This window comes from Talaromyces amestolkiae, assembly GCF_001896365.1.
Source record: "Talaromyces amestolkiae strain CIB chromosome Unknown scaffold7.1, whole genome shotgun sequence".
In the NCBI taxonomy this organism is placed as follows: domain Eukaryota; kingdom Fungi; phylum Ascomycota; class Eurotiomycetes; order Eurotiales; family Trichocomaceae; genus Talaromyces; species Talaromyces amestolkiae.
In genome coordinates, this window is record NW_024468043.1 from 977,179 (window position 1) to 1,004,274 (window position 27,096).

At 45.6% G+C, this 27,096-nt stretch overlaps 3 protein-coding genes across 3 annotated transcripts; 1 reads left to right on the plus strand and 2 right to left on the minus strand.

Annotated features, from left to right (window-relative positions):
* Positions 1-1,888: 1,888 nt before the first annotated feature.
* BHQ10_004380 (uncharacterized protein) lies at positions 1,889-5,543 on the plus strand (the record flags this gene model as incomplete). Its single annotated transcript, XM_040872576.1, has 2 exons — positions 1,889-1,891; positions 5,121-5,543. 2 exons carry the CDS (start codon positions 1,889-1,891, stop codon positions 5,541-5,543), a joined length of 426 nt encoding a protein of 141 aa, XP_040732884.1.
* Positions 5,544-7,246: 1,703 nt separating this feature from the next.
* BHQ10_004381 (uncharacterized protein) lies at positions 7,247-8,625 on the minus strand (the record flags this gene model as incomplete). The annotated part of the gene is made up of 4 exons (XM_040876740.1): positions 7,247-7,509; positions 7,561-7,678; positions 7,747-8,148; positions 8,221-8,625. The coding sequence occupies 4 exons, from the start codon at positions 8,623-8,625 to the stop codon at positions 7,247-7,249; spliced, it is 1,188 nt and encodes a 395-aa protein (XP_040732885.1).
* A 3,004-nt stretch (positions 8,626-11,629) lies between these two features.
* On the minus strand, positions 11,630-14,770 carry BHQ10_004382 (uncharacterized protein; the record flags this gene model as incomplete). Its single annotated transcript, XM_040876741.1, has 3 exons — positions 11,630-14,007; positions 14,063-14,260; positions 14,359-14,770. The coding sequence occupies 3 exons, from the start codon at positions 14,768-14,770 to the stop codon at positions 11,630-11,632; spliced, it is 2,988 nt and encodes a 995-aa protein (XP_040732886.1).
* Between the last annotated feature and the right edge of the window lie 12,326 nt (positions 14,771-27,096).

The following is a 27,096-nucleotide window of genomic DNA, read 5'->3' on the forward strand; positions in this document are numbered from 1 at the left end:
TTTGCGTTGCTTCGCTCAGCAGCTCTGGATCGATCCAGTCGGGGACTGCCCAGTGTTCTTCCGGTATTAATTCTACCAACACCACCAACAGTCAGCACACAGATCCATTTCGAAGATAAAAAGGGGAAAGCAGAGTATACCATAGCGACACTCCGCTTCTGTTTCTGCCTGCGTCCGCGCCATAAACTCCTCCGAAAACGGGACATTATTAAAAAAAATCCACGGATAATTATATTTCGAGTTCCACGTGGTCTCCAACTGCCGCATGGACGATATGATGCCATTCAACTCTTCATTGCGTACGAGAGATATAATCGCCGAATCGCTGCGGATGGATGTCGTTTGTGCTGTGGATGGTTGAGATTGCGCTTTCACCATTACACGTCAGTCACTGATCATAGACTAAAGAGAAAGGGTAGGACGTACAGAACTTTATGGTAGATAGCACCCGATCCCCCGACGACAGGTACCAGCGCTCATAACTGAAATAGAATCGGAAATAGGCAATCCCAAGTAATAGCGCGGTGATCAAGACAATTACAATTCGTTTCGAGAGCCCGCGGGGCACGGTCAGAAACATGTCAGCGGCATGCGCTTGTCTATATTCAAAGTCGCAACTATCGTAATTGGGTCCGCTCGTTCGTGCAGGATGTGATATGTCTTGGTACGTAGGTATGGTTTTTGCGGAGGTGAGGTCTGGAGAAATTTCAATGACGCATTTGCGGGTTCAAGGAGTTCGGCCGCTCGCTCGTTCGTTCGTCGGTCCGTTCGTCTATTATATATGGGAAATGTGGCCGTGTCGAAACATGTGTCCCGGTAAGTAATTGCACGGTTCCGGAATATGTTCAAGAACAAGTAAAATAGTTAAATCGCAAACTCCTGAACTCTTGACACTGACAGCGCCTCGGCGGAGGAGGCTATGCTGACCAATCGGAGAACAACTTGACTTTTTTTCTGGGGAGGAGCGGCACGTGACCCGTCGTCAGTCGTTATGTAACTCGAACGCGTACGCTGACTTGTCTCGGATCCCAGCCAATAGATCGATATTACATATTATAGGCGTTCTTTCCGCTGCCGACACGATATTCCTTGTAAGTAGCTGTGCAAGGATGTTAGAGCAAAATTATAAGATTGACAGTTATAAAATGATTGCTATGCGAGCCTCAATTGAAAAGCTCTAAAGAAACTAGTGATATATGTTTTAAGATCACCTATGTCAATAGTCTACATAATATTATGCTTGTAGGATCTATAGCTAAGATAAATACTATTATTACTGTTCTTAAAGTTAACAGCTATAAATACTTCAGTCTTGATCCGGCTTTCGCATTTCGTTCCGCTCAATTTGACCCATTCTTGGTAGGTTTAAGGTGATTATAAGCAGTAGTGTTCTCTTTCATATACCTCATTTACCTATTGTTTCACCATTGTAAAGTAAGGTTATATTCGACGACAAAACTATTAATGCCAACGGGCGACTCAAGAATCGGTCAATCTTGTTTCAGCTTTGAAAATAGCACAAAAAATTGGTACAATCGAGGATGACACAACCCGGTTTGAGATCGGTCCCCACCCTGTCTGCATAGGCCTCGTCAAATCCATTATCTGATCCACCAATATTAATGTCAAAGTCCCTTCACTTCGTAGAGGCGAGATAACTGGGTGACAATGGCACAGAGTCTCGCGACACTCCACTGTGCTGGCGTGAACGCCAGTTGGAATGAGTTCCATCGCGTATGAGAATGGACTGAAGTTGTTGGATTTGTCCTCGTACGCCTAGAATGACAAGACTTACTGGATCCAATATAACGGTAAATAGGCTCTCGCAAAAGGAATTAAATTCAACGAGGCTGAAAAGGGGCTCGATAAAACCCGAATTCTGTCATCCATGCCAAAGTCCAGTCTCAGTACGTCCACGGTTCAGCAGATCATAGAGAGCTTTAATGGGACAGCGGGTAAAGTGGTAATACATTCTGATGTGATGCAAGCCGCTGCAGCTTTGGGCCATATTATGAATGGGTGTGGTGTTGTCACATCGGTAAGTTCATACCATACCTGAATCCCTAATAATATGGTACGGAGTACTGAACTTGTTTTCAGTCCATCCATGCTGATATCTCATACACACTCGGTGAGTATCTATACAACAAGCTCAAACTAAGTACCAAAGAGCTCCATATGAACGTTGCCAGCTTGGAGGTTTTCAGGGGCCTGGTCGTAAACAACCACGCGGACTCGACTCAATTGATCCAAGTCTCGGTTAACACTGAGGATATCCGTTCGAATATGGCCGAGTTGAAATGGTACAATATGCTATCCTGTTCGCTGGCGCAATGCTTATTTATGGCGAATCCGTTGAAAGGCTTGCCCCTTGGGTACCCGTCACCCATCTCGTCGAACGTCGCATCTACGAGTGGCATCATCTAGTGGTCATGAATTATTAGACAAGTAAGAATATAGAAAGAATAAAGAGCGCAGGATTGAATCTCTTGTAGAAGAATCGGTAGTGATAATATGCCTAAGAAGGAGTGGTAAGGAAATAGATAAGAGAGCAAAAGTGATCCTTAGGTGGCAGTATCCTCATGATTGATCCGCACCAGTCTAAACATGAGGCATAAAAGGTGGCGCCAAGACGGTAAGGCTTATGCGCTCCGAGCAGACCCCGCTAGGACACGTCAGCCGCTAGTCCCGCTACAATTAACCTATCGGACGCGTCAGTGTGAAGCGCCTCCTATATATGGAGCTGAGCATAGCTATATAAACGTGTATAAGCTAGTATTAAGATATGCCTCCGAACAGCATCTTTATGTGTACTTAGTAGAACCCGGGATAGAGAATCAAGAAAGGAGCTAATTATGGGTAATTGGCAAGGTGAAGCTCGGTAACACATTGGCGGCTTGCTATTCCTAAAGTGCCACGAAATAAGTGTTAGCAACCCTGTGTGGTAATACAGGTATGGGAATGCCAACACTTATTTCATCCCATTGTACACCACATTGTGTCCAACGTGCTATGATAATATCATAGCCACCTCGACTGGTCTTTTTCAAACCCAGCGGTAAAGTTGGCCGGTAAGAAATGAGAACAATGAAACCGATAAGTTAATCTGCGTATCATTAGTGTACTCAGTAGTAGCGAGGGGTCAGGGTAATCCATCCAACGGAAAAACGACGCTAGTGTGGCGAGGTGTCAGGGTAAATGAAAACCATCCATCGATGCATCATCCATCTGTAACACGAGTCTGTCATTCTTCTCTTCTTCTTCTTTTCTTCTTCTTTTTTCAGAGATTTTATCTCTCACGAAATTCCATGGATATCTCATCACCCATTCCACCACTGCAGCCATCCTCAGTAAATGATGACAGTGGATCGGCCAGCTCAACTTCAAAACCTAGCATTTTCCACCCTCGCAGCTGTACCTTCTGTCGTCAGCGCAAGGTGAAATGTGACCGCCAGCAGCCCTGCTCTAATTGTGTCCGAGCATGTTATGGGCGTGGATGTGTCTATCCGCCAGGTCCAGGTCGAGCTGCAAAACAGTCTCGAAAGATCTTGAACTCGGAGTTAGTCGATCGTCTGTCCCGTTTAGAGACCATCATCCGGCACCAGGCGTTACTAGATCCTGGACAATCATCGATTAGATCGGCGGAGGTTGATAAACATTCACTAGACACGGAGAATACATCACCAATTACTAGCTACCTTGGTCATTCGAGTTCCATCGATCAACAGCTGGGAAGACTAGTTATTGATGAGACAAGGAGCTACTACACTAGCAATATTTTGTGGGCGAATCTTGGCAGCGAGGTATGTAATATGAAATTCTGATTGAGATAATTATGTCTGATGACGTGAATCAATTAGATTGAAGAACTTCGCAACTTGTTGGCTGAGCCAGCGTTTGAGAATGAGGATAGTATATATGAAAATACCTCATCCGCACCGCTCAGTTCAAACGCAGCAATTCTGGGTTTTCGAGCACTTGCTTATTCCCTACAGCCTTACCACCCTTCACTGCCCGAGTCTGTGGCCCTATTTCAAAACTTCAGAGAAAACGTGGTGCCCATGGTGCATATCTTCCATATACCGACTACAACCCGCATGTATTGGGATGTTATCGCCCGGTTGGATTCCATAGACAAGGACACAGAGGCTCTCTTGTTTGCGATATACTATTCTGCTATCATTAGCATGTGTCCAGAGCAATGCATAAACATCACGGGCATGTCCCATGAAACTGCCATAGAAAAGTATCGCTTCGCAGTTGAGCAAGCCATGGCCCGCGCTAACTTGCTTAACACCCAAAGTATCATTCTCCTCCAGGCTGCTGTACTGTACCTATCAGCCCTACGCAACGAGGACGATAGCCGCACTGTTTGGTCACTGACATCGCTTGTCTTTCACATAGCACAAACTATGGGCCTACACCGTGACGGAACCGCATTCAGCCTAAAGCCTTTTGAGACGGAGCTACGCCGACGGCTTTGGTTACACATATGCCTTCTGGACCAACGATCGTCCGAATACCATGGTGGTGAACCCATTGTGCATGAGTTCACTTTCGATACGAAAGTTCCGCTACATATCAACGACAGCGACTTGACACCCGAGATGACAACACCTCCACCAGAGCGCGAAGGCTTTTGCGAGATGACATTTTCTCTGATAAGATCGGAGGCAATGCGCACGGCGTGGAAGATCAGTCATATCCCGCCTTCCTTGCGCTTTCTCAGGCGCACTTCCGATGTACTCAGCTTCAAGGACAGAATAATACTGGCGGAGGAGTTAAAGGATCGATTGCATCAACGCTATCTGGCTCACTGTGATAATCGCGTGCCGTTCCAATTCCTCAGTTTGAAAGTTGCTCGTCTGATCATAGCGCGCACCTGGCTCGTTGTGCATTGGCCTCCTGGTGGAAACTGTATTCTACAGGGCGACGGCATGCGGGATCAGTTGTTCCTGACAAGTATTGACATTCTCGAGCAATCTTCGCTGCTTCTGACGAACAGGGACATATCCAAATGGACCTGGCATTCGGTATGGCTTTTTCTATCAAATATTTCCTTCCAGAGAATGATTTATGAAACATCGTCTCAATCATGCTAATTCTTCAATTTTGTACAGAAAACGCATATTCAATGGCACGCTGTGGCTTTCATACTTTCTGAAATCTGCTGGCGTCCGCCAAGCCCTGAATGTGATCGGGGGTGGGAGTATGTAAGCATGGTTTACGATGTATGGAAAATAAAAGAGCCTGAGAAACAGGGCACGCTATGGCGACCGATTAATCGGCTTATGGCCAAGGCCCGATATGTACGCGAGATGCAAAGGCTTTCCAGTGCGGTACCATTGGGGAACGTGTTTCAAGAAAAGCGAATGCAGAGCACCTCGATTAATGGTAATTCAGAAGACTTTCTAGCTACAAATGGTGTCTTTGAGGAGATAGGCATGGACAATATGCAAAGTGTGTTGGGTCTGGAATCCCTATATCCGTCTATGGAACTTTTCCCTGATAATTTTGGGATGAATCCTTTTGGAATAGATTAGAACTATAATGATCATGTTATGTAAGGCGCATTAAATAATTGTATTGATAGTTAGTCAATATGAAGCTCAAACTATCCGGAATAGCTTTGCAGCAACTGAATTAGTGCCTTTCAATCCAGATCGAGTTATCCAACAGCTTACTATTCAATTAATGACCCCAACACCTCTACCAAGTCGATCAAGCAATACACAGTCATCCTGCTTACAAACCCCTCAAGATATACGCCAATTTATACTCCAGTCAATGTGACGGCCGTAGGTCTTGCGAGCCTAGCTCAATCCCTTGTAATGCCGTGACGGGACCCCTGAGCCCTAGGCCCTAGAAGCTATCCGCAACAAACCGTCCCTTTGCTAATTAAGCACCGCTTTGAAGGCTTACGCGATATAAAATAGCGGTAGCGAGCTCTCGCACAGAGCCTTCCTTCTTCTTTCCTTTTTGTATGCTTAGTTTTGCGTAACTAGAGCACGGAATGGCTATATACTCAAATAAAAATGCTTCCACCAAGACGATGCACTGCATGCAGAGAGAACTTGATACTTGTGTAATTACTCGGATATATGATGTTTATACGAACGCACGGTGGGGTTATGAACAGATAATCTAGAAATTCTTACATCAACTATTCGATACTCAATAAAGCAAGAGCATATAAATCAACGTTCAAATCCTCGTTCCAGAGTCCCGTAGAAATCAGCGGACTAAGATAAACAGAATCATATTGATTTAACATTCCAAGATCCCCGTCTAAAATATGTGGAGCTTCGAAATGCGATTAATAATAAAGCTACTTTTCGCACGTACTGTGACGGTTGAACGCAGCAAGACCCCAAAATTGGGAATACACATATAGAAGGCCTTGCAAGCGGGGGGGTTTCTCTTCTTTCTTTTCATCCCCTTCATGCTTGATATTTGCTGTAGACAGGCGCCTTACTTCGTTGACCCCGGTATATTTCCCTAGTATACGGTTCTGTCCGTAACTAATATACGGTCGTGTAATGTTAATTATAATACCTTCATAGGGGACAGCGTGCTATAAAGAGTAGTCTCACCACTCATGAGGCAATTAAAAGAAAATATATAGCAAATAATTTGCCAGAAGAATACAGCCCTATTTATATGATCCTTGTATAACTTATTCAAAACGTACTAGGGAAATCGGGGTAGACAGAGTATAAATTTAAAAAAAAAAAAAAAAARACAATCTATGAAACCCATATCGCTTTTAGAGAGGCCACCCACGTTGTCTCCATATGCTTAACTAACTGTTCTTTTTACTACAGCTGCTTCAGATGCTAAACTTGGTCCACTTTCCTTTTGCACGAAGCCGCTTCCCAAAAACAAAGAAAAGAAAAGGTACAGGAATCAGACAGGCAGCAATACATCCGAATATCGTGCTTGCCCAGTTCACTCCAAGTTTACGATACATCGGACCGAGGAATAAAGGAAACGCAGCACCAACCATGGATCTCATAAATGTATTGGCAGCCACAGCGCTTGCACTGAATCTGGTAAATGTGTCTACCAAGTAATTCAAGCAAGCTTGGAAAATTGAGACAAAGCCGAACCCAAGTAACACCGTCCCAATAATCGAGGGCCAGTAGTTAATGTGTATTGCAGAAGTCCCTAAATTTGGATTTGTTAATAATTTAGTAATGGTTTGCGGTAAATATGTTTTGCTTGCCCAGAGGGAGGTCGTTTGAAATCACTTACAACCGAATAGAAACATGCCACCAGTGAATGCAATACCACCAATCATCATAGGAGGAAGCCTTGCCTCGGGATCAGATCTGTTGCCGTTTGCTTTGAATCGTTGGACGTAGTATCTGTTATTCCAAACATTGAGAGCCGCTCCGCAGAACATGCCGACCAGAAGGGATAGGAATGGGAGACTGCTGACTACCGGCTTCCAGCCGCGATTTTCTTGGTATTCAATCGTGTAACCTTCTAAGCTGGCGTAAAGAATCCCTGAGTCACCTGGTGAGCACGGTAGAGAATGAGAGTGGCGTTCAAGCTTACCGTAGACGAATGAAGTATAGATAGTTATGAGGAGGCAAATCGGAGTACACAATATTCGAAGAGGCCGGACAAGATGTTTTTCATAGATTGCCTTGAAGGAAACATCCATTTCTTCGTGCTAAAGCAGAGGACACGATCAGAAGGGTTCGTGCAACTTGATACATCGATCCGAACATCATTACTCACCTTGGCATGGAAAGACCAGTCATTTGTTTCGAGTCTTAGTCGGCGCGCCTTGTGCACTAACAGGGCAGGCGGGAAAGTCTCGTCCAACATCAACACATCGGCAGTGAACTGAGTCATCATCAGGATACCTGTGAGATATGATGTCCAGCGCCAACCGAGATAACTTGATGTGAGCGCTGAACCAATGACCGGCCCGATGGTCGGGCCCCCGATTACGCACAAGCCGTAGCTAACCAGGGCGATACCACGAACTTGAGGTGACCAGATATCTGCCATAACACCACCGACGTTGGTTATTGGAGCACTTCCAAAAAGCCCAAGGAAGAATCGCGTGATGACGACTGTTTGAATGTCCTTTCCGGTCGCTGTACCGAAGGCAAAGACAGCTGCGATAAAGTAAGGCTATATTGGGCATGAAATTAGCTTCAACTCATAGACAAATCCGAAATACATGTTTGGATATTTAGTACATACAGTCAGAGCTGACCATTTGCGACCGTACAATTCACCTATGGGTGCCCATACTAGCACCCCAAGACCGAATCCGACCAATACCGAGGAAATGCCTAGAGACGAGACCTCGTTGCCTACGTGGAATTCATCGCTGATGGATCGGAGGCCGGAAGAGTAGATGGATGAAGCAAACGTGACCCAGCAAGTTGTCAGGCCGTATAGAAGTGTTGTGATGACTTTCTTTCGGAACGGCCAGTTCATAGGGAGGTAGGGATCAGTTGGGCCTTCGAAGTCGACTATCCCAGGCGCTTCTCGTGGTTTACTCTGCGGTGGTTGACCTAAAGACTCGATTTTTGACTTCTCGCTGTCGGCACTGGCTTTGGAGGAAGGACCTCCATGGGGCGCGGCAGGCTCACGGGTCGGCATTCTGGTAGAAGGGAGGTTAACTTCTGGTATCTAGAACTTAGATGTTCAATAGGATTTGTTCCCGTATCTGAAATGCTTATATCTTTTGTGGTGCTGATTGGAACATATATCATTCGAGCTCCCGTCCTACCCGTCTTATGCGTTACCGAGCTTCGCCTTGCCAGATACCCATAATTGGCTCCTGTCTTATTCTCTATCCTGGGTTCTACTAAGCACGCATAAAGATGCCGTTCAGAGGCATATCTTAATAATAGCTCATATTTATTTGGATAGCTTTGTTCAGCTCTTAGTAGGTCTGCTCGGAGCGCATAAGTCTTATCCGTCTTAGCGCCATCTTTTACGCCTTTGTTCTGTACGAATATTCGCCACATTGATATTTATCATCACTGGCTTCGACAGGAATTTAAGTGCGAGCGCCTGCGCGTGGAATGGGTAGGCAGCAAGGATATGATATCGGATGGCTTTACAAAGATTCTTCATGGGCAGGCATTTATGAACTGGCGTCAACACCAAGGATTGCTTGATATCACGAATTTGGTGCACGAATAAAAGCTTCAAGGCTTCGATTCGTGGAAGGGTGTGTTGGCATAATTTACCGCTACGCTCAACTTGGATACAACGCGTGAATCTATTTTAGACAAAAAATCGGGATCATTTACAACACCATGTGACACAATTTGACATATCATTTTGCGGCATTTCTTGATACACAGATTGAAAGAATCAAAGTCATGAGCTTGTATGGCGTTCTCATACATAAAAGGGACAGTAATTGACCACAGAAATGTTAGTTAGACAGACCCATATGACAAGCGATTTCCACCCTATATCTTCTCCAGTGCCGCTTCGGTGCTAGTGGTAAAATCCTCCACTAAGCTATATACGAAACAAATCGAAAATTAATCTTAGTAATCTACGCCCTGATGCAAGCGCTACTTACCAGGTGTCCCAAGATCGGGACGATCTCAGAAGTATGTTCCCAGGGACATCTGGAAAGGTCTTGTTCTCCGAGCAACCAACTCACGGGACGAGCAACTTGGAATCTCCAGGATACTGTATATTGTACCTCAGGTACAATATGGCTTATCCGAGATACAATATGTGATGCCCTCCCTCACGTCTCACTCATGTAACTGTTCCACCTTGAGTGTGCCATTGCTCATAGATCTAGTTAACTTAGGCTTTCTTGTTTATTACTTAGGCTTACTGCCCTGTTGTTATCAGAATACCATTTAACCGCCGTTAAGTAAGGAGTTTACTCTGATCTAGATGTTTGCGAAACATCGCTCTACGACACTCCATATATATTAGGACGTGGCTGCGCATCCGTGATGCTGCCTTGGGTGTTGCCATTATCATGAGAACTGTCGTCAAGATCGGTTTCAAAATATCGTTCACCTTGCGTTTGATATTGTTAGAAGTAGGATAGTTCTGAGTGTGGACTCCAAATATCCAAAACTGAGCCGCGAGTTGCTGGTGCCTCTGCCTTGTCAGCCTCTTTGACGTCTGGTTCTTCGTCGGCCAAGAAACGACATGGAGCTTTCAGAGGATAACCGTTTGCGACGTGTTGCAGATATCCGCCTGAGGATCCATGAGGTCCGCATGGAGACGACTCATTGGCATTGTTGGAGGCAAATTTGCTGATGGAACCCTGATTGTTATTGATATATATATAAGCTGGGGGTATAGAAATCTTCGGTATATTTTATACATTTCTCGAGATACACCGGTCTCTCACTTTCAACTAACACTACGTGATAACGGTCAAACTCGATACATTCACCTAGGCTAAGATAATTTACGTGAGGCACCATTCACGAGAATAATAAGCATGGTGAAAGGAAGAAGAAGTAAAAGGTGCTCCAAGCCAAATCCTCCATATAAATATACTCCATGGCAGTGCCTAATCAGCACTGAGGTAAGCGTAGGTTCCTGGAAGCTCCTGTCAACGCCTGTCACCATCCGGCAGTATCCTGAACGCTTCATGGATCGCCTCATTGGACACCAGCTGTCACATATTGAATCAAGACTAGATATATACAATATAAGTCTAATTGTATTGACAAACCACTACATAAACTATGATAATTCGGACAAAAATTGGCATGACAGTATACGTCACCTTCCCGTAACCGGCGAACTGTATGCCACTATTCCCTGATACCGATAATCGACTTCGCGTTTTGTCTGTCAATACCACAGGCGGACCGCGTCTCCGGCCATGCGTCAATCACCGCACTGATAAGATGGACGCCCTGAACTTCATTCAAGCAATTTCAGTCAGGCACTCGACTCTACAAGGATCTTCGGATAATGATAATGAGAATGACTACCGAGTGAATGCATAGTAGAATGGAGAAGAGTATTTTCGACGTTTGTCCATACACCAAGGCTGCAAGTAGGACCATTTGCCTTAAGAGTTCATCTCTACTGTGATAGTACGAACAAGCAGACTACATATTACAGTTATTGCAAGGAAGATTGAATGCTAATTTACTGGTATTAACCATACATACACATAAAAGTAACACAAAGCAAATTGTAGAAAGCTCTATGAAACCTCGATGAGAAAAAGCAAAGACAGGAAAGAAAAGAAAAGAAAAGATGTACAACACTTTGTTCTCAGCGAGAAAAGAAAAGAAAAAAGAAGAAAAGAGTCTATGAGTTGGTGATTTCTCTTTTTTCTTTCTTTTATTTGTGCATTGATTTTTGGAAAGAGCAAGACACACACGACAACCAAGCAATAAGTGCATGTGGACAACTGGATCAGAAAAAGATTGGGTGGTCTGGTAGCATGGGAGATGATCATCCCAGCATAGGAAAAAATATTAAAAAGAGAATGAAAAAAGCAAGTAGTAGAAGTGAAGAAAAAAGTGTAGAAAGAATGAAAGAATATTTGACTCCACCACGTTCAGTTCGTTCTCCGTATCCTCATGACTTAATCCCTAGAGTCGAGACCAAAAATCATTGATGTATGGCAAATGAAAAATGGGTATTAATGCATTTACTCATCATCCTCTTCCTCAGGGGCACGGGTGCCGATGACGAAGCGAGAAGCGCCAGTAACACGGTCTTGTTCGTGCTCAATGGCCAACTTGGAGAGATGGCCAATCATGTTCTCAATGGCAGTGTCGGCCTTGGAACGAGTCTGACGACCGAGGTTATCCAACCAGGGGATGTCAGTGAGGATAGCGTAGACGGTGGCAACAACAATGGTGACACCGATGGAGTAGGCCCAGATGATGACAACAGTAACAATGCTGGTGTGGCCGTTGGCCGAGAATTGGGCAGTGTCAGCGGGGTGGGTGATCTGCTTGTCAGGCGAGACCAACCAACCGAAGACACAGAAGAGAGTAGCCAAGACATCGACACCGAAGATGGCGCCGACAAGTTGCCAGGAAGGATAGGTCTTTCCACCACGGGTAACGAAGATCAACCAGTTCTCAGTAAGAGCGACCTCAAGGAAGATAATACCCTGGGGGTGACCGAAGTTCTCAATGATACCACCGTTGGAAAGGAACATGGCACCACGGACAATCCAGGTACCGGCAGCAAGCAAGATTCCGAGTACGATGGAGATGACCCAGATTTTGGGAAGTTGCCATTCGACGGGACGCTGTTCGTAGTGAGCGTTATCGTAAGCGACAGCGATGGTGGCCAAATCAGCGAAGAGAGCGATGAAGACGATCAAATCGGCAGGGATAGTCTCGTCAATGATGATCATGGTGGTGACAAGGTAGATTTCCAAATGAAGACAGAGAGCGATACGGTACTGAATGTAGGCCTTCATACGCTGGAAGATCTGACGAGCGACCTTGATGGAGTCGACGATGGTAGAAAGACCAGGGGCAAGGAAGACAATATCGGCAGCGGCCTGAGCAGCCTCGGTGGCACCCTCGACGGCAATACCACAGTCAGACTTCTTGAGAGAGGGAGCATCGTTGACACCGTCACCAGTCATGGCAGTCAAGTGACCACGCTGTTGCAACATCTCGACGACCTGGTACTTGTGCTCGGGGAAAACCTCAGCGAAACCATCAGCACGCTCAACGAGATCGTGCTGGCGAGAACCAGTGAGACCACCGTGGATAAGACGCTCAGAGTTGTAGACCTTGGTACCGAGGGCAAGCATCTTGCAAGTTTCCTTAGCAATAGCGATAGCGTCACCAGTCAACATCTTAACGGAAAGACCAAGGTTCTGGGCTTCAGTAATGGTGTGCGCAGTGTCATCACGAGGGGGGTCGAACATGGGGTACATGCCGAGCAATTGCCAGGGCTCACCCTCCTTCTGGACGGCAACACCGAGAGAACGGAAACCACGGCGAGCGAATTCAGCAGCCTTGTCACGGTAGAGACGAGCCTCTTCCTCGGAGCACTCAGACAAGTTGAGGATGGCCTTAGGGGCACCCTTGGCACAAGTGTAACGGACACCATCGCAAGTGCAGACAGTGGTAATACGCTTGGAGACGGGGTCGAAAGGAGTGTACTTCTCGGTAACCCAGTTGCGGGCAAGGATCTCACGAGCCTTGGGGTAACGACGGAGAGTGAGAATGGTAACCTTGTCAATGGGGTCCAAGTTCTTGACGTTGTGGGAAGAGGCGATGGCGGCAACAGCGAAGAGCCAGTTGACATCGACACCCTCGGCGACGTAAGGCTCACGGATAGAGAGCTGGTTAGCGGTCAAGGTACCAGTCTTGTCAGAGCAGAGAACGTCGACACCAGCGAGGGACTCGATAGCAGTCAACTTCTGGACAATAGCCTTCTGTTGAGCGAGGTAGGCAGCACCGACAGCGAGAGTAGTGGTGGTAACGACAGGAAGACCGACGGGGACACCAATGATGAAGAGAATCAAAGTGTACTTAAGGAGGCTGTTGTCGCTATCCTCGGGGGTAGCGATGCGAAGGTGACGGAAGAAACCACCAACCCAAGCAGCGAGAATGAAGAACATGACCAAGACGAGGAGAGTTGTTCCGATAGAGTTCATGATAGCCTTGAAGTGACCTTGGTCTTGAGCACCCTGGACGAGAGAGGCAGTCTTTCCGACGAAGGAGTGCTTGGCGGTAGCAGTGACGACAGCGAAAGCCTTGCCACGCTTGCAACCAGTGGTGTAGTAGCAAGTGTCACCCATGTACTTGTCGACAGCAAGAGATTCACCAGTGATAGCAGACTGATCAACGGCAACGATGGAGTGACCGGTGTGGTGCTCGTCCTCATCATCGTCTTCACCCTTCTCCTTGAGAGTGTCCTCAGCCATGGTGGCGAGGTGCTCCTTGTACTTTTCGAAGTCACCGGGTTGTTCGAAGTCGCAGATAAGACGGACATCGGCAGGGACGACCTGACCTTCCTCGAGAATGACGATATCACCGACGACAAGCTCACGGGCTATGAGACGAAATTAGTATGGGTTTTTTTGTATAGTCAAGCGAGTGGTACTCACCAAGAATCTCCTGCTCGGAACCGTCACGAATAACCCAGGCACGCATGGCAATGTCACCCTTGAGGGAAGCGACGACATCGGCAGCCTGCTTCTCCTGGTACCAACCGACAATAGCGTTAAGCATCAAAATACCGATAATGACACCCAAGTCAATCCAGTCACGAAGACCAGCAGCCAAGAGGACAGCCAATTCCATAACTGTAAAGTGTGGTCAGCCAGTGAACGCCATGTGAAAACTCTGCCTGAGCGCCAATTGACTCAATTGAGACCAGATTTTGGCAGGGTTGTAGACATACCATAAAGAATGGGACCACGGAAGTAACCAATAAACTGAACGAACAGATTCGTCTTTTCCGTGACAAGCTCGTTGTAACCAGTCTTGCGACGACGGGTCTCGATGTCTGAGCTCTTCAAACCAGCGCGAATGTCGGTGTCAACCCAGTCATCGGGGGCAACAAAGGCCTCGTTGCTGGCAGCATCGCCAGAGCCACCGAATTTCCACCATCTCTTCTTGGGCTTTTCGCCCTCGTTGAGGCCACCAGCGCTGGAGGTGGAACCGCGACGGCGGTCGCGAGCAGTCGAGATGTAGCGATTCAACGCGGTGTACTCATCGAGAGCGGCGCCGTCATTGTTGATATCAGTCGAGTTGCGAGTGTTGGTCTGGCCATTTTCGACATCGGCCGCATAGGAGATTCTCCGTTCAGCCATTTTTGCTATTGGTGTTGGGGCTCACCAGCCTCTCGATAGCCCGGGAACTGAGCAGGTAGACGAAGGGACACACGAAGCAACAACGGTCGAATTGGGAGGATTTCCTATGGAAAGAAAGAAGGAAAGGGGAAGAGTAAGAAAAAAGAGAGAGGGAATCGAAAGTCGGGAGGGATGGGGGCGTCTTATTTATTCCAAGAAGCTTTGGATGGGTCGGCGCGACGGTGAGAGCGAAGAAGGAACGAGGACGGAACCACTTCGGCAGGAAAGAGCAGAGCAGAGAGGCAGAGGGGGGTGGACGAGCGTAACAAACAGAAACAACTAAGAAGCTCCATAGGATCCGCCCGTTTTACGGTTAATTTACGGGCGGTCATGACGGGAACACGTACCTTTCTGGACCATTCGCTGCACAGGCAGTCGTACGCGCTAGTAATGCCGTTTGCCCCGAATGGGTCCTAGTGGTTTTGCCGCCGTCCGCATACAGCTCGGCTATGACGGGATGGTAATTTTACTTTACCGCATCGGGTGATTAGCCCCGTTTTTACCCTTCCGTCCTGACAAGAAAAGAAGTTCCTGAATGGAATGGACTGGTTACGGAGCGATACGCCGTATTTTTCTGTTTCTGAAACGAAAATTTTTTCAGGCACTGCTTGAACGGCAGATGGTGCCGGTTGCTTACGACTGGATAATACGCTGTAAGTTTCTGGCAGATTACTTCTCCGTATTAGGCCTACTATGTAGTAGCATGTATTACTCTTACAAGCCAGTCTTCCGCGAGCATCCCAGGTCAGCCACTGACACCATCCATGGAATTTCCTTCTGTTCCGCAAATGGCATTGGATCGAGGAGTCTTTGATACCATCGTTTTCGAGGCAGACTTGATAGGCAGATAGATGCAATCAACAGGCAGCACATGGCCGCTGTCAAAAGAATTTTCACATCAAAAATAGCAGTAATTGCTGCGTCACGACATGACCGACGTCATATGTCTATCCGTTTGTTTTTCTTTCTTGCTCTACCCGTACTCTTTGACTATCACGAGGAACGAACTTCTAAATAATTTTCCATCGTATTTCCTACTTACAGAGTACAATGCGACACCAAAGGTATAGATTCATTATCGTCGCAGTCTGTAAATAGGTATCTGTAACAGTATCGTACTCGATGAAAAGTGGAGTGGATGATCGATGAAATCCCGGGACAGGTGTGCCGACTGGCCCCTCCCAGGAAGCAGAGCAGAGATTTACACAGACTCCAATTGGTAGATAGCCTAGCTTCTCCATTTTATTTTTCGTTTCTTTTCTGCGCGCTCCAAATTTTTTTTCTTTTTCCTCGCTCTCTCCATACGGGGATAGCCAAGTCGTGCGCTACTACCGTACTTACTCCGTACATACAATATAGACTACGTGGGATGGCATCATTTCACTGGCCGAGAAATTTCTTGCATGCGTCTTTTTCTGCGATTTTGCCTTTACGCCCTGTTCCTGTTGCTGTTGCTGCTGCCTTGTTGCCTTAGACCGTAGCATTTTTTTTGTTTACTACATACTACGTAGTGCATAGTAGTTTCTTCCCGTATTAGGCTTAGTAAACGCACGTTTCTCGCTCTCAGTATTCTTCCGTTTTGGGTTTAGATCACTGAGGGTCCTGCTCCGGTCAACTTTTCAAGGCGTGGGCGGCGGTCGGACAAATTTGTATGCGCGATTTTTCTCTTCTCTTTTGGTCGCTTGCTTCTCTTGCCTTCTACGATCTCCGGTAGATAGATGACAGGATCCTTACTACAGATGCTGCAGCACACTTTACTACGTACTGTACCAGACTAGACTTGCAATGGTTGTTACTGCTGTCACTTTCGTGGGCTATCTCCCCGACGGCAACGACGGCAACGACGGCTCTTTCGTGTTCATTCACTACGTACGAGATCATCGACGAGATGATTACTGAAAAATCTTAAATCCGAACCAAACATACAGCAATTTGCCCGCGCTTCGGTCGGCATAACCGGCAATCGGCTTACTGATACTGAAATTGAAGCCATCTTCAGTCGGGTTGTCTGGATGTCATCGCCGTTGGTGCCGATGATCGCCTCAGCCCATCCCGTCCGTGCGATCGATTGTACAACTTCGATCTGGTCCGACACTGCCTGCACAAGCAAGAGGCAATATTTTGAGAGTTGTATATCTACAATTTACACAGCACAGCTCACTTTACACTACTCGTGTAGAAACATCCAAGGATTCATCCCATAGTAAGTGCATACATTGCGTGCATCCGCAAGCAATGATCTACGCCCAGGATTCGCAACGGGTCCTGCCAAGCATTCTGCTAAGCCGGATTTCGTCGCCAAGACCTTGTCAATCTTCTCTCGTGATTCTGTGCATGTCCTTCTTTATCAACCTCCAAGTAGTAAAAATGTAACTATTCGCTTGGCTCTACATACGACGTAGTTATATGTACGTAGTACGTACATTGAATGCTGACTGGGCAGGATGATAGCTTTAGTCAGAATCACTAGCGAAGTATTGCTTTTGAATGCTTCGGGTGGTCCAAATTGATGGTGGCTGATTAAGAGGATGACTAAGTGTACAAGGGCCTGTGACTGATTCTAACAATCCTACTATATACATAGTATTTTACTTCGTTGTATAACATACTCAGTCTTCTTCCCCTGTCACTATCTACACCTCTACATAGTATAGTCAGGAGTCAACAGTCTATCTCAGCCCATCACTTTAACCGTGATAGTAGAAACTCAACAAACAAACCTCATTGGCTCACAGCCTCCACACCAGCTCGCCAAGCTTCGTCCAATCATCTCATCAAGATAATGCTTCGCACCCATTGACCAATCACGCTACAAAACTGACATGTCCCCAGCCATCTGCATCATGCATGATTAGTCGATGTTACTTATTACTCCGTAATGAAACGCATTGTGCGTATTGAAATTGATCGAGACGAGCAGTCCGTTCTGGGGAAAGCTTCGAAGCTATCCTTGTACGGCTTAGTGGGCTGGTATGTAGAGTTGTCAGCGTAGCATCATCCAGAAATACAGAAAATCCTGAGGATACGTATGCTACTGACTTTTACTGAGGCTGACCTCAATTGTTATCTGCGATTTGAGTCCCTGACAGGCTGACACTTGTCATGTACGCAATTAATCTAATTAACGCCAAAAGATCAAAGCTTGCGAGTCGCGACACGGACGCAGACAAAGTTCGGTCTTCTTCCGAGATTGCTTCCTGCGCTGTACGGAGTTGTATGAACCAAACGCGACTACTTACGTAGCTAATGTAGCTTTTTGGCGTTTTCGTGTTTGATCAGTACAGAAGAGGATTAGTCATTACCCTGCATTCAGGGTAATTTGTTACCGTACGAACTACTTACATATTACATACAGAGCAGGGTAGTTACGAACGAGCTACGTTGAAGGTGTAAGATACAAGCCATGCTGTTTCATGTTTTCCTCCATACCGCTTTCTGTGCCGTCGTCACGGAGAACATCCTCATACAGCTCGGTAAGGGTATGTGGATGTTTCAACTTCAGACAATCTATTGACTCAAATGTCAAAATGAGGTTAAGTTTTCAGGAGTGGCGAATATCATCAGGAGCTATGAGCTAGTAATACACCGTAGGTCCTAGGGGGCAGTTGTTGAACGGAAACGGACACCAAGGACCTGAGTACTCCGTACCAGTCGGTTGACGTCGATGATGATCTACATGTGAAGAGCGAGCATTAGACGCGTCGCGTCAGCATCAGCTGTAAGAGCATGGCATGGTGTTGTACTTAGGTCTAATCCATGCGCCGAGACAATCGTTCATTTGATCGTGACTACCATGTGTCCGTCTACCTGCAAGGGCGTCATCTCATCCATAGTACGTAGTACGTACCTCCGAATCCATACAAACATCATCAACTAGCCTAATACGCCAGACACGTCAAGTCAAGGACTCAAGAATAAGCTCCTCCTACTCCGTACTAAATAGCGATCACCATATGTCGTACATCGTCCATGCTCCTTCAATACCCCTTAAGAATTACACACTACACACTACACACCCCAAAGACCTGCTCCGTATCGGTATCAGACTCCATAACTGCATAACAAAGCTCTCATGTGGAGTCGATAGTCATAGCCCACAAGTAATAACTTTCCTTAAACAGAACTTATCTCCTTAACGCCATGATGATATTCAGGAACAGACCTGTTTTGAGCGACGTGATTGGTCAATTGAACTCCAGTCCACTTGGAAGTAAATAAGGAGTTTTGACTAGTTTGATCGTTAGCCGGGATAGAGGTATCCACGCACAAGCAACTTGTTTTTGGTGTCTGGATGGAAGTTGCCCTCAATTACTCCATGCGCGAACAATCACTTCATCAATTCTATCTTCAGTGTAGTGAGTTGAGGAATATGCAGTAACATCACGTGATAGCTGTCAAATCGAAATTCTCCGATCTTGTCACCACGATTCACGACACAACGAGTAGGAGAATACGTCTATCCCGTATCAAGCTTGGCCGGCAAATCTCATGTATGCGCCATTTTTCGCTAGCTACCTAGCTAGTTATCTGAGCTAACTCTTTAAAGGGTTTTAGTAGCTAGTATGACTAACAGCGAACAGTAACTAATCGTGCGCATTCAATTGGTCAATTGTGTGGTCTCTGTATTTCTGTAATGGCATTAGGGTTCGTCGATGGACGGACTTGCCTTTTTCGGTTGGTCGTATTTAATGCGTTTCATCGGTACCCATGCACACCGTACAAACGATACGCAGAATATGGAGTATGGAGATAATTACCCGTCTGTCGGGGAGAGCAAATTTCTTCAAATCATAAATCGAATTTGCAGTGTAAAATTTTACACTTACTTAACAGTCAATTCGATAAATACAATTGGTCTGTCTGAAATATATGTCCTTACGAACGAAAAATGCGCAAATACAGAGTCCAACTTCGAAATCGCAAAAAAGAAAAAGAAGAGCTCAATCCGCTTGCAGCCCCGTGCGCAAGCTAATCGCTGAAACTGGGCTTGATTCAACTACGTCATTTACTCGTGACAAGAACTATGATTCGACGATTTTACCCGATAGTCATCATCATCATCATTATTTACAGCTGAACGATTAACTCAATTTTGCAGCATATTGGTATCTCTACATGTACGCGCTCTATTTCGATGAATTTGTTTATAGAATTATCTCCGGCTCGGAGCCCCAAAGAATGGAAAGATTTAATATGGGGTACTGTACTTAATTATGGGTACTCGTCCTAGGTACTGTCCCGAACCAAGCAAGCTGTTGGTCGCCATAGTAACGGCGTTTCAACTTTTCGGGAGACTAGCAGTGTATCTGCGTATTACCCGTACTGTGGGAAATTTTATTTACAGTAAGTCAAAGGATTAGTGGGGACGCCAATCATACTAGCTGTATAGTATTTCCGTACGGCCATCATACCATCCAAACGATACATGAGCTCTGTCTGCGATGAAGGAAACAATCGCAAAATAGACGCCAAACGCGACTATTACTCGACTCAAAGCCAACTTTACAATGCACTGCCCGATGAAGGGTCAATGGGTTGAGTATGGAGTCAAAGCCAAGTAAATAGACATTTCCAACCCCCAACATTGTGTACATGTTCATGAAAATTGGCGACTTGGCAGTGATGAGTTGGGTATGTACTCGCATCACTGCCTCATTGCGACTGTACTGGCTTCGTGGATCATACCTGCTAGATAACGATGAATTAGTGCATCCTGCACCTGCCGACGGACATTGAATTGCTCTTGATGTCTATTCTCCGTACGATGTACTCAGTATGATCACCATATTTATTGTCTGGGCAGCTTGGCAGGGGACTCTTGGCTGACTGGATTGTTATGCTACCAAGACTTTGGGATGCTTCCCAAGTATGTGAGTATATCAGCTGGACTGTGAGAAAGCATACGCAGCAATTGTGGCTTGTAGGACAATTATTGGAATTTCTTCTTGGCATCTTCTTGTACATAACATAGTGAGATTACGGGAGATATAGGAGAACTCAAAAGTTGGGTAGAATTTCGATATGCCAAGTCTCTGGCACAGTGTTGCTTACGCTGAAATCTATGGATTGCGGAAATCTGATTGGATGCATTCGGTCTGTTGACCTTGACATTTTTAACTTCTATTTATGTGAGAGCCTCAATGCCTGAGGTTCATAAACGTTCGTTGGTCAGATCTATTTTTGCTCATGATCAGCAATTAGTCTACGGACCCCAAGTTCTTGGTACCCCTTCTCTGCTCTAGATTCTGCTGCCGCTCGTTCACATCTCTTCGCGCGACACTTTTGCTAAGAAGCAGATGGACAATGATACTCCATGCCAAGCTTGAATGGCGACACAAGCGAGGCATGCCAAACTCCGAATTGTTTTTGTACATCACAACACTGGTTACATCGCATATCCCTCCTTGATTCTGTCTTTATTGAAGCCAAGGCTCTTGGTTATATGTAGTCGTCGTCATCGTCTATCCCATATCGTATAGACACAACGCCCTTCATGTTGACGATATGCTCGTATTTGAGATCGGTAATTTTTAAGCTCCTACTCCCTCGGTAATGAGTATTGTATGTATATTACCGCCGTATCAATGATTCTTTGATTGTCTGCTCTGCCGCAGTTGGCGCTGTACATCAATACACCAGATTAATTGATTACCCCCAATCCCGAAATAGACTAGAGCCACCTCGGAGAAAGCGAAAAAAGATCGGCAAGCTTTGAAGATTTTTTGCTCGCCCTTCAGGGAAGTTCTGTCCGTTCGGCGCTTCGGCCGTTGCGACCAATGCATTTTGCGGGATTGTGATTGGTGGGAGGTTAGTTGCCTCATTTTGGCCTTGATCGATGTACCACCCACTACAACCGCTTATTACATAGTACAACATCAATTGCCTACTGTCTAAAGAACTGGCTTAATAGCCGAGTTTGCTCGTTTTCAGTAAGTATGCAGTTACATTGAATATGTACGTAGTGGTCAGACAAACCTTCTCATCAGTCAAATAGTCGGTGTATATGCCCGTCGCACGAAAAATCTTCATTTGAGGCAATTTTCTCATACTAACTACGTCGTCGATTACTATGTACGTTAGTACTTACTTTGTTAAGTGCATGCTGTCATGCTCGCATGACCAACGAACTGGCTTACCCTTAGTTGTGCTATTATGCATAAGTACTCGATCGCACTACTGCTGCATCTGCGGCTTTTTTTCGATTTGACATGACACGCAAGTCGCAAAGAAAAGCGAAAAACTTGCTCAGTATTCGAGTATGATTTGTGCGGGTAGTTGTGATTAGGATTTGTGGCTTAACTACTTGTACAGTGTACGGTGTACGTACGTAGACTCGATGCAATGCGATGCAACACTATACTAGTTAGATAGACAAAAAAAATTTTCTCAACGTTCTACCTGCATACCTACGTACTGCGTGAATTCACTTTTACCACCATACTATGTAGGTCCATAGCGCAAAGTGTATGTACGTACGTACTCCGTGATAGCCGCTGGAACCGAAGCCATTCATTTACTGTCATGGTTTAATTAATTAATTAATTTGAACTGGAGTCTGAACCATAATTTTCGAAAATTCGAATCCTTCTAGAAAACACTGAGGTCGACGAGGAACCATGGTTCGGCTGAAACGACAAGAAACGTGCACTTTTTCTTTCAACTTTCTTTGCCATCCACTTTTTTATTTTCGGTTTGGGCCGGGTTTTTGAATTTCGGTTCTGCGATGAGGCGAAATTTATGCGAAACGTTTAATTTCCAGGGTTTTGGTTTGTGTGATACGTATCGTATCTTGAGAGTTGAGTCTAGTTGTTCCGCGGGGGTCATGGATTCGTCTTCGGTAGATTGTCGTAATTACATTTTCAATTAGAAAGACATATTGTTTGTGCTGCCTTTGGTCTTGAGCTCTTCCTGTGCATGTCGCACAAACCGGGAAACGGTGGTTCCTGGGTACCTAGGGCTAACAACATGCGTTGAGGGGAAATTTCCTAAAATGGAAACCGCGACAAACCTGCACTTTGGCTGCGCGTATATACAAGGCTATTTCATTGCTTCAGAGTGCTCAGTAAGCTGGTGTGTATCTTGGAATAAAATTATATTCTCTGTCGGCGGTTGTCAAAGTTGTTCTTGTTGACGCGCTCGTGGGTTTATGTCTTCATCCTATACCAGCATGTGGCGGATGTGTATGTATATTTTTATATATCCATGTACATATGTAAAACATACATAAATGTATAACTGATTCAACCCTTACATATGCTCTATTTATTGCTGCATCAAGCCAATTAATTCAGGCTACGTACGCAAATCCTACTAGAGCTACTTAGATAGACAGTCCACATAATTGCTTGCATGTCGTTGAATCTTGAAACGTGGTGATATACGGTTCAGGAACCGAACATATCGGCTTCGATCTCAGGACTGAACCTCTGGAGTCATTGTAAAGTTAGACACCGCCCTGATGACTACTTGATTTGCCAGTGTCAATATTCGTAGGAAAACACAATAATCTATTGTCAATGAATACAACAAACACCACATATAGGTGCCATCGCGGCTGTATCACCATCGCAGGATGTATCTAAACGTTCTACATTCCACCGACGAAACAGATTCACACCTACTCTAGAACCACGTTTGCGGCGAGCTGAATTCTCCACGAATTTTGGGCCCAGACACGTTTTCGCACAAAGGAGGGACGAACCAGCCACCCCAGGAATGCAAAACCATCAAGTTATCTGGAATGCTAAGATCGGGGATTTTTCTTGGCGGGGTTTTGGGAGGATTGGATTTGGATAGTTCTGACATTCCACATATGATAGGTGGGAAGGGATGGGGTAGGCTGGCTTCTAGATTGGGTAGATGGGCACTTCGTCGTAAGGTCGTGTGGGAAGGTATGCATGTGCAGGACATAGCTAGGTTTTGCCGAGCTTCCTGAATGAGACCTGGGATAGCTCAATGATTGAATTTACTTTGATAGTATTGTATATTTCATGAATCGATGCAGCAACTTCTCTACGCATCATCGATACCATTCACTGACAAGCTAACCGCCCCAGAGCTCTCTCGCCATGCAGTCAGCATCCGAAAGAACCGAACGCTTTCATCCTTACTCAAATCCTCTTTACCCTACCCTTAGCTGAAATACTAAATTCAAAGTCCCACTGACGTCAGAGTCATCAAAACGAAGGTATTACGACCATCGAGTAACAACCCTCGGCATCCCGTACGGATCCATGATCACTCATCAAAAATGCCGAACGACGAACCCAAACGCCATCTTTCGTAGCCAACCAGACTTATCTTCCAATTTGACGCTGGACCTGACAACACGATCGAATCCGGCAGTCAAACAAATCGACACGCGATGAGAACACGGAAATCCGGCACAAAGCGGATACGTAACACCAGCTACGCACAATACAATGAGGCTGATCCCATCGACACCGAATCAGATACAAGTACGAGACCCGAGCACACCGAGGGGGCCAGGGCAAATCGATTAATTAGAATTGTGGGGACTGATGTCGTGTGTCGGTGTCCCCTGTCCCATTCAATTAACAATTTGACATGAACACCATGGAATACTAACTCCGTGCGTACGTACGTATGCCTTCTACTCTTGGAGATGGTACGATGGTATGATACTGAATACGGAACCACGTCAAGTACGGTTTCACGAAAAATCCCTCAGATACATATACCACGATCGATAAATTTTCCGGCGAAGAAAAAAGAAGAAAGAAAAAAAATGCCTAGCGACATATGCATCATGCATGTACGCACGCTCGTAACTATGTAGAAGCTTGAGCTCGCTGACAGCCTGGTTGGCACGGCGGGCTGTTGACCGAGATCAACCCTGTCAGATCCTTCAGTGCTGAGTGTTCGGCTGTTCGCTGGTTTCCTCCGCATATGATCCACGACACTAGATCCTAATCCCTGTTATTTCCCCCCATCGAAACTTTGAACTTTCGAGCGTCCTCGCGATCTGTGTGGTCACTATAGCACTGTGCGATACGACGTTCTGGAAAAAGTATAGTCGTAATGAGGCATTTTTTTCGTCGTCGGTAAAAAAGGGCTTTCTGACTTGCCGACCTCCGTTCGGCCCGATACCCGTTTCTTCTTACGTACGGTTATCTTGTGTGTCTGATTGGTTCAGGGAGATTGTTGGCTCAATGTTGAGTCGATTTTGGGTCGGATTTTGGTGCGGGATTCGGTTTGTGTGCGGTTTGATTGGTGCGATGCTTAACTCCGCGATGGTGGTAGGATTTCAGGTACGGAGTACGTACTGGTGATACTGACCGCCGGAGAAGGAGTGATTGAGGGATTTGAACTTTCGTGAATGTATGGTGTCTTCTTGCGTGTTTTCTGGCGATGAATATTGGGGTAGCTATAGAAACGGAATAAAATAGCTGAACTGACTTGCGATACGAACCCAGAGAGGACAATGAAGGTTACTTACACGACTCCTCCTCTTTGTAACGACTAGCATGACCACGACTTTGATAAAAGTACTATCAGCATAACCACACAGTAACAACCGAGCTGTCATCACGAAGAGCAGGCTGTTATCGACTTCGAGTTCGCAACTGACACTTTGGCTTCTATCGCATCTTTCGTCTGTATCGATGGCAGAGTTCCACACGCGTGAGGTGATACGATGCTGCATGAAGAGAAAACCTGAAGATCTTCCGTCTCAGCTCGGACTGAGGACATTTGGGGAGTGTACAATACTCTGGCAAGATTTTTGGTATGAAGCGATTAGTTGATCTGGAGATGGCCTTGGAGTCGTCCAGTGAAGACCAACACGAGGACGTCTTGGGGCTTGATGGACACAATCTGTATTATCCATAAATAGATGGAGTCTAGAGTCTCAGGCTTTCGGTGCGTATAGCCTTGGAGCAAAAACCCGGAAATCTGAAACCAAAGTTTGTCCATGCTTCTGAACATATCGACAGAGGTAGACAGCATTCGTAGGCTCAACGGTATCTGGATATGTCAGAAGCTGTGGTCGTGAAGAAGCATGAGGAATCTGGGTTATCAAAAAAGGGTGTGAGACTATAGAAGATGATTCTACGAGAAAATGGTACTGAATGATCGATATGATCTGTACGGAAATTAGGTACCTACTTGCAGCAGTAGGCATGAGGGTATCCTTGAGTGCGATTCTGGATATCGTTTGAAGTTGCTTCCTTCTTATTCTTCTATCTAGCTGTCCTTCTCCCTTGTTCCAATCTTTGAAGCATGTTGTAGCCATGACAAAATAACATGATAGCAAAACGAGCAGTAAAGCCATGCATGGAGATAGTGTTGTGCATTATGACGATCAAATGGATTCCATTCTCCGTTTCGTGGCAACATCTCACCAGAGCAAATCTAGGAGAGCTGGTGACAATTTTGAAAGCTCTTCCTTGTGTCGATTTACTCGCCCAACCTTCGTATCCACACTTGTGTTATCTCAATCAACTTCTCCGTGCCTCGTACCGAAAAGCCATACCACATCAGGTCGTGCAGAGATCAATAATACTCGGCCTGTACTTTGCCGTATGTAGTTCCGTTGAATTCGAGCTGAAAGTACATATAGCCGGAGGTGGGGATGATTGCGAGGTAATAAGGAATGTGGTAGTATGATAGACCTTTGCTATTTGTACGTTTTTCGAATAACTGTTTCGGCACAGTTCGAAGATCGACGCGTAACTCGCAAAGCTTCCTGACATCTGAGGTTTCATAATAACATATGTCAGAACATCTCAGAAGAAGGTGAAACAATAACACGATTCGATTTACCGTTGGAAAACTTGTAGGGAGCATTTTCTGAGACTGAGAAATATAACTTAGTTTTGAAAATCAACAAGTCCTCGTTGTCACAAGGTATGCTTCGGTAGAAATCCTGCCGAACGGGCTCATTTTCCGAAATAGAAGCACCCTAGTATAAAGAGTGATTTCTTAGCTCACGTATATATATCTGGAATTGAAGCCGAAGTTCTACCTTGGAGATGAACCAACTCATGACCTCGCCAACCTTCCATTCTTCTTGGAATTTGCACCAATGTGCTTCACTACGGTTGTGAATTCCTTTCCGGTAGGGAATATTCGTAGATATACCGTAATGGCATCGTGCTAGGCGGTTATTGACCTGGTTCCCTTCGAGACCTCGAAGGACTGCTCCACTGTGACTCGTTTAGATCTGAAAAGGTACTCCGATGACTCTGATAGGATACTAACCATACTATGGACTGCCATCTATTGAATGAATTTAGCGGCCAGCAGTTGTAAAATTTGAATTGAAC